At 41.9% G+C, this 19,337-nt stretch overlaps 1 protein-coding gene across 1 annotated transcript in view; it reads right to left on the minus strand.

The window, feature by feature from the left end:
- LOC127632546 (LIM domain-binding protein 1-like) overlaps positions 1-18,235 on the minus strand; it is a 57,737-nt gene extending 39,502 nt beyond the window's left edge. Inside the window, exon 1 of the mRNA XM_052111174.1 lies at positions 18,092-18,235. Coding sequence (XP_051967134.1) covers positions 18,092-18,119 — 28 coding nt within the window. The 5' untranslated portion in view covers positions 18,120-18,235. The remainder of the gene's footprint in view (positions 1-18,091) is intronic.
- Between the last annotated feature and the right edge of the window lie 1,102 nt (positions 18,236-19,337).

Raw genomic sequence — 19,337 nt, forward strand, 5'->3', positions numbered from 1 at the left:
TCTGATCTCCCTCAGTAACACCAGCATCTGATCTGATCTCCCCAGTAACACCAGCATCTGTTCTGATCTCCCCCAGTAACACCAGCATCTGATATCCCCTCCCCCAGTAACACCAGCATCTGATCTGATCTCCCCTAGTAACACCAGCATCTGATATCCCCTCCCCCAGTAACACCAGCATCTGATCTGATCTCCCCCAGTAACACCAGCATCTGTTCTGATCTCCCCCAGTAACACCAGCATCTGATCTGATCTCCCCCAGTAACACCAGCATCTGATCTGATCTCTCCCAGTAACACCAGCATCTGATCTGATCTCCCCCAGTAACACCAGCATCTGATCTGTTCTCCCCCAGTAACACCAACATCTGATCTGATCTCCTCCAGTAACACCAGCATTTGTTCTGATCTCCTCCAGTAACACCAGCATCTGATCTGATCTCCCCCAGTAACACCAGCATCTGATCTGATCTCCCTCAGAAACACATTTACATTTTACATTTACATTTATGCATTTGGCAGACGCTTTTTATCCAAAACGACTTACAGAGCACTTATTACAGGGACAATCCCCCCGGAGCAACCTGGAGTTAAAGAGCAACATGCAGGTTGAATTTATAACTGAATTAATACTTTATATTGTCTGCAGAGGTCTTTTAAAAACACATATGTAGAAATTACTAATGAAATCTCATTTGACGTAGAGATTTTGATGAAAATGTTCTAGGCTCTGGAATATGCCTTTCCCACTATAGCAACGCGTCATATGACGTAGGGCGAGGCAAACAAAAGAGCTCGCGGTCAGCTCTCTATTGTTGGGTGTTGATGTAGTTAGAGCAGTAGTGAGAGACAGAAAGTTTTAGATCGAGTTTTAGAGAAGCCATAATGGTAAATTATTGTGTTTGTGCTGGTTGCACGAATTCCAGCCTGTCAAGACATCGTGTCCATCATTTTCCTACTAGGAAAAACAAGGCTTTTAGGTCTTGGGTGTGTTTTGTGCAGGTGAAGAGAGCAGACTTCACTGCCGCGTCTGTTACCACACACTCGGCCGCTTGTGGCTACATTTCACTCTGGAGAATTATCGACCTGGAGATTTGTTGGAGTCTCGGATGGGATTTCGAGTAAGGACCACGTGAGGCTGATTACTGATGCTGTTCCTCGGTGCACTCGATGGAATCAAGTCCACCGTCAAAGTTTACACCGGATTTTGGCGGGCTGGACTCTAGGACCAAGTGCTAACGTTAGCAGACATTCTGTGCAACTAAAACGAGGACTTAGCAGAGTAAGTCTTACTTTTAATTATTTTAACTCTTAATTTGTGTAATTTCGTAATAATAATAGTATAATATTTTTATATAATATATTTTTTATAATATTAAATATTTAATATTTATTTAGTACAATAATAAAGAGAGAGGGAGAGAGACTGAGCTTTAGGACAGGTTGTCGTAACGTAATTGTCTGCCTTCTGAAATGAATTTAGTAGTTTGCACAATGCTATAGCTATTGGCAGGAAGCTAGCCCAACTTTCCCGCTTCCCGCATTTCAATTCAAACTGTTCTCCCTCGCCCTCCGTCTGATTTTGTATCCCGTGAGGCTAACATTATACTCTCCAGTAAATTGCAAAACCACACCGGAGAACTCAGTTTCTTCATTCACATCCATTGTAACCTGAGCTTGAACTTGACCAGACTCCTCAGCCCATCGTCACTTCCGGTTAGTGCTTTATAGACGCGGAAGTTATTTTATCACAATTTATCTCAAAATATCGTTAATGGCTAAATATATATTACTCCAGTTCAGAAAATCTAGTTGTTTTATCATCAACATACACTATAATATATAGGGGTGTCCAACCTGCATGTTGCTCTTTAAGGGCCTTGCTCAAGGACACAATGGTGGTGACTGTGGGGTTCGAACCAGCAACCTTTTGATTACCAGTTATGTGCTTTAGCCCACTACGCCACCACCACTCCCAAACACCATTATCTGATCTGATCTCCCCCAGTAACACCTGCATCTGATCTGATCTCCTCCAGTAACACCAGCATCTGATCTGTTCTCCTCCAGTAACACCAGCATCTGATCTGATCTCCTCCAGTAACACCAGCATCTGATCTGATCTCTCCCAGTAACACCAGCATCTGATCTGATCTCCCTCAGTAACACCAGCATCTGATCTGATCTCCTCCAGTAACACCAGCATCTGATCTGATCTCCCCCAGTAACACCAGCATCTGATCTGTTCTCCTCCAGTAACACCAGCATCTGATCTGATCTCCCCCAGTAACACCAGCATCTGATCTGATCTCCCCCAGTAACACCAGCATCTGTTCTGATCTCCCCCAGTAACACCAGCATCTGATATCCCCTCCCCCAGTAACACCAGCATCTGATCTGATCTCCCCCAGTAACACCAGCATCAGATATCCCCTCCCCCAGTAACACCAGCATCTGATCTGATCTCCCCCAGTAACACCAGCATCTGATATCCCCTCCCCCAGTAACACCAGCATCTGATCTGATCTCCCCCAGTAACACCAGCATCTGATCTGTTCTCCCCCAGTAACACCAGCATCTGATCTGATCTCCCCCAGTAACACCAGCATCTGTTCTGATCTCCCCCAGTAACACCAGCATCTGATCTGATCTCCCCCAGTAACACCAGCATCTGATCTGATCTCCTCTAGTAACACCAGCATCTGATCTGATCTCCTCCAGTAACACCAGCATCTGATCTGATCTCCTCCAGTAACACCAGCATCTGATCTGATCTCCCCAGTAACACCAGCATCTGATCTGATCTCCCCAGTAACACCAGCATCTGATCTGATCTCCCCCAGTAACACCAGCATCTGATCTGATCTCCTCCAGTAACACCAGCATCTGATCTGTTCTCCTCCAGTAACACCAGCATCTGATCTGATCTCCTCCAGTAACACCAGCATCTGATCTGATCTCCTCCAGTAACACCAGCATCTGATCTGTTCTCCTCCAGTAACACCAGCATCTGATCTGATCTCCTCCAGTAACACCAGCATCTGATCTGTTCTCCTCCAGTAACACCAGCATCTGATCTGATCTCCCCCAGTAACACCAGCATCTGATCTGATTAGGGCTGGGACGACGCGTCGACGTAATCGATGACGTCGACGCAAAAAATACGTCGACGCAAAATATGCGTGTCGATTCGTCAGACCAAAACAAAGATGGCGGCGCCGGAGAGTAGAAGCAAAACGAGTGGCTCCTCAGACTACCAGAAGTGCAAGGCGGCACGCACTCGTTCATCTAAAGTGTGGGAATTCTTTAATTTAAAAGGAAAAAATTATGTGATATGTCGTCTTTGCAAAATGGAGATGGCTTTCCATTCTAGCACCACGGCAATGCACCAGCACTAGAGCTGGGATGACGTCGACGTAAAAAATACGTCGACGCAAAAATATGCGCGTCGAATTGTCAGACCCAAAACAAAGATGGCGGCCGGCGTCAACACGAGTGGATCCTCAGACTATCAGAAGTGCAAGGCGGCATGCACTCGTTCCTCTAAAGTATGGGAATTATTTAATTTAAAAGGAAACAATTCCGTGATATGTCGTCTTTGCAAAATGGAGATGGCCTTCCATTCTAAGCCACCCGGAGCAGCTGCAGATGACAGAGCACCGTAAGTTTTTTCAACTCCCCACTTTGCACTCGATGTTGGAGTAGGCTATAATACGTTGTCGACACCTAAAGTTTTCAGCTATAGCTATTAATAATAAGCTTATAGCTATGAATGTACGTGAAAAATACATAGAGGTCACTGACAACGGCTGACAGACAGGACCAAGCAGGTAACATTTAATAAAGTCTCAACTTTCAAATTTGGACATTCAAAGAAAATTAAACCATAAATAGGCCTACTATTTTGTGGCTCTTTAATGTGTCGTGACATATTGCCTCAGTTAAAGCTGCTCGTGAACCGATCATCTTTTCCTTGGTTAATTTATAGCATCAAATAGGCTAAACATGAATGTAGCCTACATCAGAAGGACTGTTGTTTTAACCGCGGAAAGATGTCAGTACAGTAGCCTACAATCCATTATTCAAATCCACCGACGTTAATCTTCTCTCTCCTGACTACTTTGTCGGACAAAAATGGCATATTATGATTGATTGATCAGATCGCCAGTCAATCAAACTCCCAGCAAATGTTTTTTTTTTTACATTTTATACACCCCCACCCCCGATGAAACCGGTATTACCGGTGTTGTCACAAGTCGATTAATCGAATCGAAATCGAATCGGACTGAAAAAATGAATCATTAGATTAATCGATGCATCGAAAAAATAATCGCTAGATTAATCGTTTAAAAAATAATCGTTTATCCCAGCCCTAGATCTGATCTCCCCCAGTAACACCAGAATCTGTTCTGATCTCCTCCAGTAACACCAGCATCTGATCTGATCTCCCCCAGTAACACCAGCATCTGTTCTGATCTCCCCCAGTAACGCCAGCATCTGTTCTGATCTCCCCCAGTAACACCAGCATCTGATCTGATCTCCCCCAGTAACACCAGCATCTGATATCCCCTCCCCCAGTAACACCAGCATCTGTTCTGATCTCCCCCAGTAACACCAGCATCTGATCTGATCTCCCCAGTAACACCAGCATCTGATCTGATCTCCCCAGTAACACCAGCATCTGATCTGATCTCCCCAGTAACACCAGCATCTGTTCTGATCTCCCCAGTAACGCCAGCATCTGTTCTGATCTCCCCAGTAACACCAGCATCTGATCTGATCTCCCCAGTAACACCAGCATCTGATCTGATCTCCCCAGTAACACCAGCATCTGATCTGATCTCCCCAGTAACACCAGCATCTGTTCTGATCTCCCCAGTAACACCAGCATCTGATCTGATCTCCTCCAGTAACACCAGCATCTGATCTGATCTCCTCCAGTAACACCAGCATGTGATCTGATCTCCCCAGTAACACCAGCATCTGATCTGTTCTCCCCAGTAACACCAGCATCTGATCTGATCTCCTCCAGTAACACCAGCATCTGATCTGTTCTCCCCAGTAACACCAGCATCTGATCTGATCTCCCCAGTAACACCAGCATCTGATCTGATCTCCCCAGTAACACCAGCATCTGGTCTGATCTCCCCAGAAACACCAGCATCTGATCTGTTCTCCCCAGTAACACCAGCATCTGATCTGATCTCCCCAGTAACACCAGCATCTGATCTGTTCTCCCCAGTAACACCAGCATCTGATCTGATCTCCCCCAGTAACACCAGCATCTGATCTGATCTCCCCCAGTAACACCAGCATCTGATCTGATCTCCCCCAATAACATCAGCATCTGATCTGATCTCCTCCAGTAACATCAGCCTCTGATCTGATCTCCCCAGTAACACCAGCATCTGATCTGTTCTCCCCCAGTAACACCAGCATCTGATCTGATCTCCTCCAGTAACACCAGCATCTGATCTGTTCTCCCCCAGTAACACCAGCATCTGATCTGATCTCCCCCAGTAACACCAGCATCTGATCTGATCTCCCCAGTAACACCAGCATCTGATCTGTTCTCCCCAGTAACACCAGCATCTGATCTGATCTCCCCAGTAACACCAGCATCTGATCTGTTCTCCCCAGTAACACCAGCATCTGATCTGATCTCCCCAGTAACACCAGCATCTGATCTGTTCTCCCCAGTAACACCAGCATCTGATCTGATCTCCCCAGTAACACCAGCATCTGATCTGTTCTCCCCAGTAACACCAGCATCTGATCTGATCTCCCCAGTAACACCAGCATCTGATCTGTTCTCCCCAGTAACACCAGCATCTGATCTGATCTCCCCCAGTAACACCAGCATCTGATCTGATCTCCCCAGTAACACCAGCATCTGATCTGATCTCCCCAGTAACATCAGCATCTGATCTGATCTCCCCAGTAACACCAGCATCTGATCTGTTCTCCCCAGTAACACCAGCATCTGATCTGATCTCCTCCAGTAACACCAGCATCTGATCTGATCTCCCCAGTAACACCAGCATCTGATCTGATCTCCCCAGTAACACCAGCATCTGATCTGATCTCCCCAGAAACACCAGCATCTGATCTGATCTCCCCAGAAACACCAGCATCTGATCTGTTCTCCCCAGTAACACCAGCATCTGATCTGATCTCCCCAGTAACACCAGCATCTGATCTGTTCTCCCCAGAAACACCAGCATCTGATCTGATCTCCCCAGTAACACCAGCATCTGATCTGATCTCCTCCAGTAACATCAGCATCTGATCTGATCTCCCCAGTAACACCAGCATCTGATCTGATCTCCCCAGTAACACCAGCATCTGATCTGATCTCCTCCAGTAACACCAGCATCTGATCTGATCTCCCCAGTAACACCAGCATCTGATCTGATCTCCCCCAGTAACACCAGCATCTGATCTGATCTCCTCCAGTAACATCAGCCTCTGATCTGATCTCCCCCAGTAACACCAGCATCTGATCTGATCTCCCCCAGTAACACCAGCATCTGATCTGATCTCCCCCAGTAACACCAGCATCTGATCTGATCTCCTCCAGTAACACCAGCATCTGATCTGATCTCCCCCAGTAACACCAGCATCTGATCTGATCTCCCCCAGTAACACCAGCATCTGATCTGAAGCATCTGATTTAAAAGATGTTTGTTTTAGGTTTAAATAGCATTTTGAATCTCAGATTTTCAATGTGGTCCCAGACCTTTGGACCCCACTCTGTATATATGTATATTGTCTTTATATATTTGTATTATTGCTTTGTTAATATCATATTTTATAGTAATATTTTATATAATTCCTACACTCATCTACCAGTCTTTATATTTACTGTATATTCCTAGACTTGACCAGTGAACACATTATGAAACATATGCTATAAACAAATGTTTATAAAGGCTACATTTTATGCCATCTGAATTCCAGAGTGAAGTAAATTCAGTGTGCTTTATTATCATGATAAGTAATTATATAATCTATTCTCTCTCTCTCTCTCTCTCTCTCTCTCTCTCTCTCTCTCTGTGTGATTGATTCTGTTTGTCTCTCTCCCTCAGTGCTGGAGGTTTGTTTGCTAAGCAGATCTCTCTGTCTGTCATCTTTTCAAACTTTAACCAATAGAGAAATAAATGACGACTTAAAAATGTGTGCATTGTTACAGCGGCGCCAGGTGCATCTTAATATTATGACCAATTTACAGGCTGTCGAGTTGAAATAGTATGCTCTGCATGGTTTGTTTACAAATGTCAACTCAAGCATATTATGGAGCTTGCAATAAAGAACAATATGTTTTGCATTTACATTTGCTACTTTGTAGCAAAATATGAGAAACGGATAACCAAATCCTGTGCTTATTATGCAGAGATTAGCATCCTCAAGCTTGTCAAAACAAATCAATGCTTCAGTTACACATGCAAACATCTCAATTGCATTAGTCCACTTCATAGTCTGATGCTCTTCGACTGACGAGCGCCCGATAAATGACAATTATACAGCTGAGAATTTCAAATAATCAATTCTGACCCGGGTCGATGGTAAGCCACTTAGCACAGAGATGGCTAATCAATGTTGCTGACATTGTTGTCCAGTATTATAGAGTGATAAATCATGCACATTGTGCTGTCAAAATATATTTCAATGCATTCACAACTTATCTCATGAACACAATGCATGTGTTTCTCTGGGGGATGAGAAGAGCTGACCCGAGTCCCGAGAGAGTATCTTCAGATTACATGTGCTCACTGCTCACCCTAAAACACAACAGAGAGCTGCAACATGCCCTGCTGTGCATTCATAAACATACAGATACATCTCAAACAGATACTTTGACCACCAAAATCAGCCAACATGACATCAAAATCAACCCTATTTACATTCTAAACTGTGCAAATTATTGAAAGGAATGTTTTTCTCCATTTTGTTTAAAATGTCGAATAATGTATTACTTTCTGTTCCGTTAACGGATTCCGCTGAATGCGGACGGACAGTTCAGACACTCTTGAATCTACAGTGCAACCAATGTAGTTTGATTCCCGAATGAACGACTCTTATGAATCAGTTCTTTTAAATCTATAGCACAAAACATGCAGTGTGACCAATGTAGTGTGAATCCTGAATGAACGACTCATATGAATCAGTTCTTTTGAATCTATAGCACAAAACATGCAGTGTGACCAATGTAGTGTGATTCCTGAATGAACGACTCATATGAATCAGTTCTTTTGAATCTATAGCACAAACATGCAGTGTGACCAATGTTGTGTGATTCCTGAATGAACGACTCTTATGAATCAGTTCTTTTGAATCTATAGCACAAACATGCAGTGTGACCAATGTAGTGTGATTCCTGAATGAACGACTCTTATGAATCAGTTCTTTTGAATCTATAGCACAAACATGCAGTGTGACCAATGTAGTGTGATTCCCGAATGAATGACTCTTATGAATCGGTTCTTTTGAATCTATAGCACAAACATGCAGTGTGACCAATGTACCATGATTCCTGAATGAACGACTCTTATGAATTGGTTCTTTTAAATCTATAGCACAACATGCAGTGCGACCAATGTAGCATGATTCCCGAATGAACGACTCTTATGAATCGGTTCTTTTAAATCTATAGCACAAACATGCAGTGCGACCAATGCAGTGTGATTCCCGAATGAACGACTCTTATGAATCGGTTCTTTTGAATCTATAGCACAAACATGCAGTGCGACCAATGTAGCGTGATTCCCGAATGAACGACTCTTATGAATCGGTTCTTTTGAATCTATAGCACAAACATGCAGTGCGACCAATGTAGTCTGATTCCTGAATGAACAACTCTTATGAATCAGTTCTTTTGAATCTATAGCACAAACATGCAGTGCGACCAATGTAGTGTGATTCCCGAATGAACAACTCTTATGAATCAGTTCTTTTGAATCTATAGCACAAACATGCAGTGCGACCAATGTAGTCTGATTCCCGAATGAATGACTCTTATGAATCAGTTCTTTTGAATCTACAGCACTTTCATCCTAAAGAATGAATTCTTATCAGCCAGTTCGTTTTAGTGAATCCTTCATTTCGTCATGTGGAGATGTAATGTGTAGGCTACATATAAGGCTCATTAGGCTACATCAGAGTAATTACTGGATGGTTGCTGATATGACGATGTCTAGTTAAAGATACACATTATGAGTTTTGGTTAGAAGTATTTTATAAAAATGAATGAATGAAGTATCTTAATTCAAAGTATGCATTGCAAAAGCACATCTTTTACAAGAATCTGCTCAGTTAAAATATGAAATGTGATCATTTGGAAACAGCAGTAAATCCATTTCTTATTTTCCAACATTTCTTCCTCAGAAAAGAGGGAAATAATGGGTTTAAGGGGGATAATGGTTGACTCTGTACATGAATGTTTTGCTGTGTTATGTGTCATGCTTGAGGAGCAACCAATACAAATGTTAATCTGAATAAATAAGGAGATTCGTTAATGCAAACATCAAAGAACCAGAATTGCAAAGAGGAACCGGAATAGTTCAAATCCTTACATTTCCCATCCCTATTTACTACCTGTACATCGACTCTATCTATCACAACTGACAAAATCTCTGCTTGTGTGCATGAAATAAAAGATTGGCTTCATTCAAATTTTTTAAAACTTAACATGGACAAAACTGAGATTATTTTAACCGGACCTCCGTCACTCACTAACAAAATTCCTACTAACTTCACCTGCGAGTTTGCTGGCTCTCACATCAAACCATCTAGTACTGTTAAAAGTCTTGGTGTAATCTTTGACTCCTCTCTATCTTTCCATTCTCACATTAATTCTATCACTAAATCAGCATTCTTTCATCTACGTCGCATCGCTCAGCTCCGTCCCTTCATCAGTATCTCAGACGCTGAAACTGTCATCCATGCATTTATCACATCACGTCTCGATTATTGCAATGCACTTTTTATTGGCCTTCCTGCTAGCTCCATTTCCAAATTGCAATACATTCAAAACTCTGCTGCCAGAATACTCACCCACACCAAGCATTCTGCACATATCACCCCAATTTTGCATGATCTTCACTGGCTTCCTGTGGTTTACCGTATCAAATTCAAAATTCTCCTTCTCACTTTTAAATCTCTGCAAGGCTTGGCTCCCTCCTATCTCTGTAATCTGCTTCACCCCTACGCACCGACTCGCTCTCTACGATCCTCCGACTCTAGCCTTCTCGTCGTCCCTCGGCATCGCCTTGTTTCAATGGGGGGCAGATCATTCAGTGTTGTAGCACCCAAAATATGGAACTCTCGACCCCGATCACTCTGTTCTGTTAACACTATCTCTGAATTCAAATCCATGCTCAAAACTCACTTATTTGCTGAATGTTATAACTCTTAAGTTGTACTGTTTTTTTTTTGTTTGTTTTTTTCCGCTGGGTGCTGTCCCATCTACCTAACCTTCTCATTTTCTGTACCTTCACTATTATCTACCTGCTGTTGTTTTGTCTGCTGTCTTTGTCCTCTGCCTTTATTGTTGCTTGTCTATTGTAAAGCGTCCTTGAGCTCTGGAAAGGCGCTATATAAATAAAACGTATTATTATTAACTTATTATTTATACCTTTAATCAAAATGACTTGCTCCACTTCTGAAACAACTTTCCTCATTGGCTGATTAAGCCAGTTTTATAAGGAAATATGTCACATTACGGAAGTGAAATGTTACGAAGGCTGTTTCACGCTGACTTTAGGGTCCTGTGATCAAGAACACACAGTATTTAGTGATAAAACTGTTATAGCAACAAGTCATTCCGTTTTATAACTTCTGACTGTGTTGGACTGGTAAAATAATGATTTGTCTTTGAATGTGTGTCTACGGTTTGCACTTATGTATGAGCCCCTCCTTGTCATCACCATGGTAACACACTGGGTGTTGTCCTAGGAAGGGATTGGGCCATTGGAAGGGTACACAAAGGTTAATCTTCTAATGTGCGTGGGGGTCAAATTCAGGCTCAGGCTTCAGCTTTTATCTGCCAGGACGACATGACATAGAGGTCTTATCTACAGCTCAACCACAGGACACATGCTGCTCTGAACAAGTGTGCAGTGATCCTATGGGCCTTCAGAACAGGTCTGGGATCAGATGGACATGCTGACTCCTCAATGTCAATGTTTGACCTTGAATTTGAGCAGCTATTTCTAAAACAGATTGCCGTGGCCATTAAACCCCCTTAGAGATCTTCTGCACCATGTTCACTGCAGTCACTGGTTTCGAGAGGTCCGTGTCACGTGTAATTGCTGATCTATAGAGTCAAGATTCATTTAAAGGGAAAGTTCACCCAAAAATTTTAATTCTCATCATTTATTCACCCTCATGCCATCCCAGATGTGTTTGAATTTCTTTCTTTCTTCTGCAGAACACAAATGAAGATTTTAGTAGAATATTTCAGCTCTGTTGGTCCATACAATGCAAGTGAATGGTGAGCAGAATTTGAAGCTCCAAAAAGCACATAAAGGCAGCATAAAAGTAATCCATAAGACTCCAGTGGTTTAATCCATGTCTTCAGAAGGGAGTGTGGGTGAGAAACAGATTCAAGATTTAAGCCATTTTTGCTAAAACTTCTTCTCCCAGCCCAGTAGGGGGCTTATGCATGAAGAATGTGAATCACCAAAAACACAAGAAGATTGTGAAAGTGAAAGTGAAAGTGGAGATAGACTGACCAAGGAGGAGATCAGATCAATTCTGAAGACATGGATTAAACCACTGGATTACTTTTATGCTGCCTTTATGTGCTTTTTTGAGCTTCAAAGTTCTGGTCACCATTCAGTTGCATTGTATGGACCTACAGAGCTGAAATATTCTTCTAAACATCTTCATTTGTGTTCTGCAGAAGAAAGAAATCTGGGATGGCATGAGGGTGAGTAAATGATGGGAGAATGTTCATTTTTGGTGAACTGTCCCTTTAAGTCACTAGAGTATGCCACGGGATGCACAAAGAAGCTCCACAACACAATAAACAAAGCAAGAATGTTTTAGGCTGCACTACTCATTTGTAAAGTCTATTCTGATAGCAGCCATGATGTAATATCTGTACTGCAATGCTCTCTGGGATACTTGATTGTGATTGGCTTTCTGCAGTCAAATAACTTTCTACAATGAGCTTCCGGAAGTACAAATCTGGAAAGATGAATTTATTTGTATTGATAACTTAAAAATCTTTAAAGACTTATAGACTTATTGAAGCCATTAGTCCATGTTTTGTGTTTTGTGAACTACACTACCCATAATCCCGAAGAGAAATCCCCCAATCAGAGACTCCCGCCCACTCCCATGATGCATTGTGAATGACACAATCCAGTTGCTCTCCCTACACTCTCAAACTACAGAATATCTGTATATATCTCAATATTTAGCGTATGTTGTACAATATATTGTTTCTATACTTAGAATCAACATTAAATCAAGTTTTCTGTTTTTATACGGTTTTTAACTCAATTAACATCGTTCGCAATGCATCATGGGATTGTAGTTTATTCCCTCATTAAAGACGATAAGTACACGGTCTTGTTTGTTTGTCTTTTTGGCTTCAAATCAAAGTTTGTAATGTTGTGATTCTCCTCAGAGCTGATTGTTTCATGAACTCTTATGAAATCCCAGCGGAAAACCATTAATGGGGAAAATACTTCGGGAACATGTCATGTCTCTGTGGTCTCTTTGCTCTCACTGAATAAAATGGTCAAATATGGCATAATTTTATTATTTACTAAATCAATCATTAAAATAAATATTATTTGTATTCATACTGACTGTAAATGAACTGTACATCTCCTCAAACTCTCAATAAGATTAAAATGTCATGAGAAAGGCCCAATACAGTCCAGAGACGTGAAGAGCGCATCACTCTCACATGCTTCGTTCAGTCGTCCTGTTGACATGTTCTGAGGTCAGAAGCGCTACAGATACACGCGCTGCATGCACTGACTGTCTGTCTCTCTCTCTCTGGGATCGTTTGTGGCCGGCCTTTCCAATGAAGGGGTGTAGTTAAAGCACTGGGGGAGGCTGAGGACTATCTGACCCCTCTGTGTCCTGTACTCAACAGGAAGTCAAGAGGTATACATCTGTCACAGGCTTGATAACACCCTCTAATGCAAGACCCCCTGCCCCCAAAACTGCCCCAAAGCACACTCGCCCTTCAGGAAACTATCAAAGACTTTAACTACGAGGAATCACGAGCTTTCTTCATGAAATATTATTCAATGAATTCATTAAATATTATAATTTATTCATGACATCTTGTTTAAAACACGTGTGACGTTTGTAGAAATAAAATGTGTGTCTTTTGTGCCCTGGTTGGTTTCATATTTTTATAAAATATTTGAATAAAACAAAACAAAACAGAATAAATATTTAAAAATGAAGTGAGTGGTGTCTATCAAGTAAAAGTTTTCCCTTCACTTTAAATACATGACATGTACACAACTTAATAATCGTTAATGACGGTTTAATCTTTTTTATTTATTTATTTTGTTTACAAATGCTGATGTCATTACATTGACAGGTTACTCCATTTGACCTAAAGAAGACGTGTTGTTCCTTAACAATATCAAAATGTCCCGCTCCCTCCTCATGTTAATCAGTCCACGGGCTTTAATAGGGAACACAGGAAGTCCAGGAGCGGCTCATTGTTAAGCTGCTTTACAAACCGTTCACACATTGGCAAACAATATTACATGAAATATTTACATATTGCACCTTTAATAACGTCACCTGGTGTAAACACAAGGTACATGTTCAAATATTCTCTTGCAACTTAAAATTCACAAAGCTTTTAAACATTTGTTTTATTTTATCATGGATTTTTATGAATATCAAGAAATGTTCATATTCATATTATTATCACTATTATAATATAATATGTTTTATAGGGATTTTATTTGTTTATTTATTTTTTGCAACATGATACCTGTATGTTAGTGGATGTTAGTGGTACACCACATGACTTTTATTTGCCGGAACAATATCTAAATTTCTTTCAACTCAGAAAGAGAAACATTATCATACAGAGGCATTTTTAAGCACTTTTGTGTGACTTGCATTTTCAATGTATTTTTAATAACGTAATAGATCTGAAAACATGTCATTGTCCCATACACAGAAATCTGTTCTCCTCATGTTTTATGAATTAAGCTTTACAATTTAAAAATTCACAGAAATGTCAAAGTTTGATCCATATTAATATTCAATGTTGATATTACATTTCCACTGGGACACATTTAGTAACCATTATAATTGTACTACACACTCCTCCACACACAGATGTGAATACAGAAGTGACCCAATCCACAGCTCTGAGCAGGCAAGCCCCTCCTCCCTCCAGTGACACAAAGAGGTGGGTGTGGCGTTGTAGTGATTGACAGGTCACCCGTGGGGCTATAGCGGTAAGCTGTAAATCAATGCAGCTTTTAAAGCACTGTTCACAGTATTTGGAGAGTGATCCAGTGAGAGATGGAGCGCTTTTAAAAGCAGTACAAACATGAGGCGACTGAGCAGAACATACGCCACCTTGTGGTGAGAAGCTGAATGCTGTCATATAAACATGCTACTTGTTATATACTGTCCAGCAGTATATATACAGTATACAAACACTAGGCAATACACACACAGTGTACACTTTGCAGGAAGCAGTACACTAGTATTTCATTCCCAACAATCAGTCATTCTGCCTGATACTTTCGTTTGTGTTCCACCCAAGATGGTAATTCATACGGGTCTGGAACAACATGAGGGTAAGTAAATGATGACAGAATTTGTATTGTTGGGTCAGACACACTTATATGTGTAATAACATCAGAGTATTATTACAGACTCTACTGAGGAGACATCATTGACTGTTTTCAAAAATGACACAAAGTCAGGCTGACCCGCCGTCATGTGTTTTTGTTGTGTGTGTATGTGGCGATTGAGGGGTGCGTCACATCGCCTCAAACTACTGTGTTCCTGCTCAGGAAGACATTTTATTCAAGATCTGTGTCGGTGAGACGGAGACAGCAGCTCTGAAGAAACAGCCTGACCAATGACGCACACACACACACACACACACACACACACACACACACACACACACACACACACCTCCCCTCCTTCAACCTCACTGCTCCGTATCCTCCTCCTCATCTCCCTGTCTCTCGCTCTCTGTCTGTCTGTGGTTGTGTAACTGCAGGTCTGTCTCGCAGCGCTCTGCTTTAAGTGATTTTCCTCTGATCATTGAGACCATGTGACTCTCTGCATGAGCGCACAGACCTTCCTCATCCTGCGGGATGAATAAATAGAAAGTGCAGGGGTAGCAGGAATAAAGAAGTGGGGAAATACGATGTTCGACTGTGACGCGCATGTTCTTGTTCACCAGAGGTGTGTTAGTGATGTGTGTCATTTACCTGTGCAGTAGTTACTGTGACATGGTGCTGTGGTGTTCCTTATATCTTATAGATCCTCACGGTATAGTGACAAGGATGACACGCACACACATAGTGCTCCCACAAGTGTGTGACGTGCTGTCGCTCCCAGACACGAGACAAAGGTCTGTGTGCTCTAAACTGCGAGGATTTTAATAATGAAAGATGTTTCTTTAAATACAGCTTTTCAAAGAACCGTTAGTAAGAGTCGTTTAGGCTACACTGGATGCGCTGTCTGTTTTAATTCACTAAGAATAATCGGTTCATAAGAGTCACTTGTCAGTGAATCGGAAAACACGCGCTGGATGTTGTTGTGTCCTGCCAGCGAGGACAAACTCAATTGAAAGACGTACTAGACATTTTTTTGCGGTATACTTTTTATCTTCAAGCAGACATTCACAACTCGGGAAAATGGGGGTCTGGTTCAGCGAGTATTGACGCTGACTATCACACCTGGAGTCGTGAGTTTGAATCCAGGGCGTGCTGAGTGACTCCAGTCAGGTCTCCTAAGCAACCAAATTGGGCCGGTTGCTAGGGAGGGTAGAGTCACATGGGGTAACCTCCTTGTGGTCACTATAATGTGGTTCTCGCTCTCGGTGGGGCGTGTGGTGAGTTGTGCATGGATGCCTCCACATGCACTACGTCTCCATGGTAACACACTCAACAAGTCACATGATAAGATGCGCGGATTGACGGTCTGAGACACGGAGGCAACTGAGATTCATCCTCCAACAACCGGATTGAGGAGAGTCACTACACTCTCCATGAGCATTATGAATTGGGCATTCCAGATTGAAAAAAACCCCAAAACAAAACAACTCTTGAAAATGTTTTCTTCTGCCGTGGGGCTGTAGATGGGGAGCACCACTGCTGGAAAACAGTGCAAGCTTCTGTTTTGTGGTGCTTGAGCGTAACATCACCCGTCTGCAGCACTGGTCAGAGTGGAACAAATGCGATTAAAGCATTTACATGCCAGTAGAAAGTGATTAAAATAGGAGTATTCCACATATCTTACTGCGATTCTCATTACTTTGATTATAAGCATAATCGCAATATTCTGTTTATTACACGAGCAACAGTTTAATCGCAGTATGAGGTGCACGTAAGCGTTGCCATTGTCAGCGTATCAGAGCCACAAAGTGACAGAAGATTTATTTTCAGTTAGAATCATCAATAATCAATCCCTCCAGGATTTTGCGATCTTGCAAATTCAACCAATTTCTAGCTTGAAATTTTAGATAATTTCCACAAATATACAGTACAAACATGAATCTAAGTTATTCCCATCACTTTCCTCCATGTCTGACAGGGGCAAACAAATGCTTGAAATATCCAAACAATGTCACTTCATATCCAACTGCTCAGCTGCCATTCTATATATATCTACAATATATATGCATATGATTTACACTGATATACACACACGCTCACAAAGACAAAGATCCCCCATAGTGCACGCTAACCGCTACACTACCGCTCCCCCTTACACACACACACACACACACACACGATGGAGTTGCTTTACTGAAGCAGAAAGTTTGAACTTTAAAGGACAGTTTACCCAAAACCTAAAACTGAACATTCTCTCTTGACTTATTCAGCCTCATGATATCCCAGATGTGTGTGACTTTCTGCAGGAGAAAATGACTTTTTATGAACCTCCAGAGCCGAAATATTCTTCTAAAATCTTCATTTGTGTTCTGCAGAAGAAAGAAAGTCACACACATCTGGGACGGCATGAGAGTGAGTAACCAGAGTCTTTAACCAGCAAGAGTTTTTAGTCCACCAGCTTTACCAGAAGCACCGTGCTGGTGATCAGTGTACACCAGTCCATCAGCTGGACCAACACAAACAAGAACATCTTAAACCAGCATGGGAGTTCAGGTGGTATAAAGTCTTCTCAGGATATCAGACAGTGTTTATGAGCGTCCAGAGAGAGAGAAGCCAGAGTTTGGTCTAATAGCTTTCCTCTGATGTGCCTTTATTCAGTACAAACACCAGCTGTCACAAAAATACTGAATATCTAATAGTGTGTAACTCACAACACCTGTTGATTTAAGTGTGAACTCATCGCCTTCAGCAACACACTCTTCTTTCACCCTCATTAACATATATTCCAGAAACTTCACCTCATGTGCACAGCATGCAGCACACCCAGAGGAAGTGTCAGATCTGTGTGACCATCACACCACAGGGGTCTGCTTCAAAACATGACCTTTAACCTCTAATCAACTCCAGAAAACCTCTGGACCTTGATTAATTGATTTTCTCATTCCACCTATAAAAGCTGCACATCTGATGTCCTACAAAATTGGAGAAAACTCTTCATGTCCCTCTCAGCCTGTTGGAAATTTAGGCCATAACAAGGCACGACGCACCCTGCTGGAGGAAAACCACGGCTGTAAATGTCACCAATGCAAACCAGCTGTTTGTGCAAATGATCAGCACAGCCAAACTCCTCCATTTCCCCTATCGGCCGCTTTCATCTCACACTTCAAACGCAGCAGAAGTCAAACATCACCACACGAGCGGCCATGTTTCCAACTGAATGTGCTGTCCGCTCCGTTTGTCACTGCAACAAAACCCCTCGGGCACCACAGCAACGGGCAGTAGTCACGGCGACCTTACCGGGACACGCGCAGCCTCCCACGGACATCTTCTCACATGCCCGTCGCCAGAGCTGCAGCAGAACGCTTGAACGGTGCCGTGGAGATTTCTCTCTCGGGTGCGCTCGCTGTCGCTCAGGACCACCGCTGCTGCTGCTCACATGGGCATCTGTTTTCCACACACAGCAGACAGAGCGACAGACAGAGAGGGAGAGGGAGAGGGAGGGAAAGGTTAAAAAAAGAACAAGCACAAAGGAATGAGAGCAGAGCGAGAGACCGAGCGAGAGACACAGGGAGTTGCAGTCTCTCTCTCATTAGTGTGCAGATAGCAGCACAGGTGGAAGGAGAGACAGAGAGAGAGACAGAGAGGGACAGAGAGGGACAGAGAGAGACCTTCAAAAACCTTTTATTTTAAATCATTACTTTCAAAAATTCAATTTCAAAAATTATAAAAAATAAAAAATCACAACAATAATTACCAGTGAAAAACCAGACTACCCAATTCATGAAGTGTAACAATAGCTTTTTTAACCCCCCATATCATTTCAAATAAAATAACATTTTTCGTTTGCTGATAATATGTGTACTCAGTAAGTACTCAAGATTTTACCAATGATTTAAACAACATCACCAAATCAACATTTTGGCTTTCATTCTTACACTGATGGGATTTCAAAATAGCCAATTTAGCTTGTCCCAACAAATAATTGGCAAGCTTACACTCACTTTGCCAAGAACATCTATACCTATTTCCAAAAATAAATGATGTCTTGTTGAATAAAAAACCTAGTTTAGACATTATTCCATCAAGCAACACAAACAAAGGCACTAAACGACGACAATCACAAAATAAATGAAAAACATTATCAATTTCATTACAAAATGGACATGTTGATAAAACCAATGGATTAAACCTGGAAACAAAATTATTAGTTGCCACTATACCATGAATAATCCTCCACTGAAGATCCCCACTTCTCTTTGGTATTGGAGGTTTATATAAAACTCTCCAAGAAGGAGTAACTTCCTCAGGGACAGAGAGATAAACCCTCCATTTACTATCAACCCTTTCCTTTTATTGTTTACGATGAGCATCTTTTACACATATATGATACAAAATCTTTTTACCAAGGGATTGAAAAACCAAAGCTTCATACCCCTTCAACAAGAGAACCTGACCACTTTCATTCATTTCCAACATTTTGGATTTAACTTTTAAAGCAGGAAATGTCTGTGGCACTGCATCATTGTGAATAAACTCATTTAGA

This window comes from Xyrauchen texanus, chromosome 39 (assembly GCF_025860055.1).
Source record: "Xyrauchen texanus isolate HMW12.3.18 chromosome 39, RBS_HiC_50CHRs, whole genome shotgun sequence".
NCBI classification, from domain to species: domain Eukaryota; kingdom Metazoa; phylum Chordata; class Actinopteri; order Cypriniformes; family Catostomidae; genus Xyrauchen; species Xyrauchen texanus.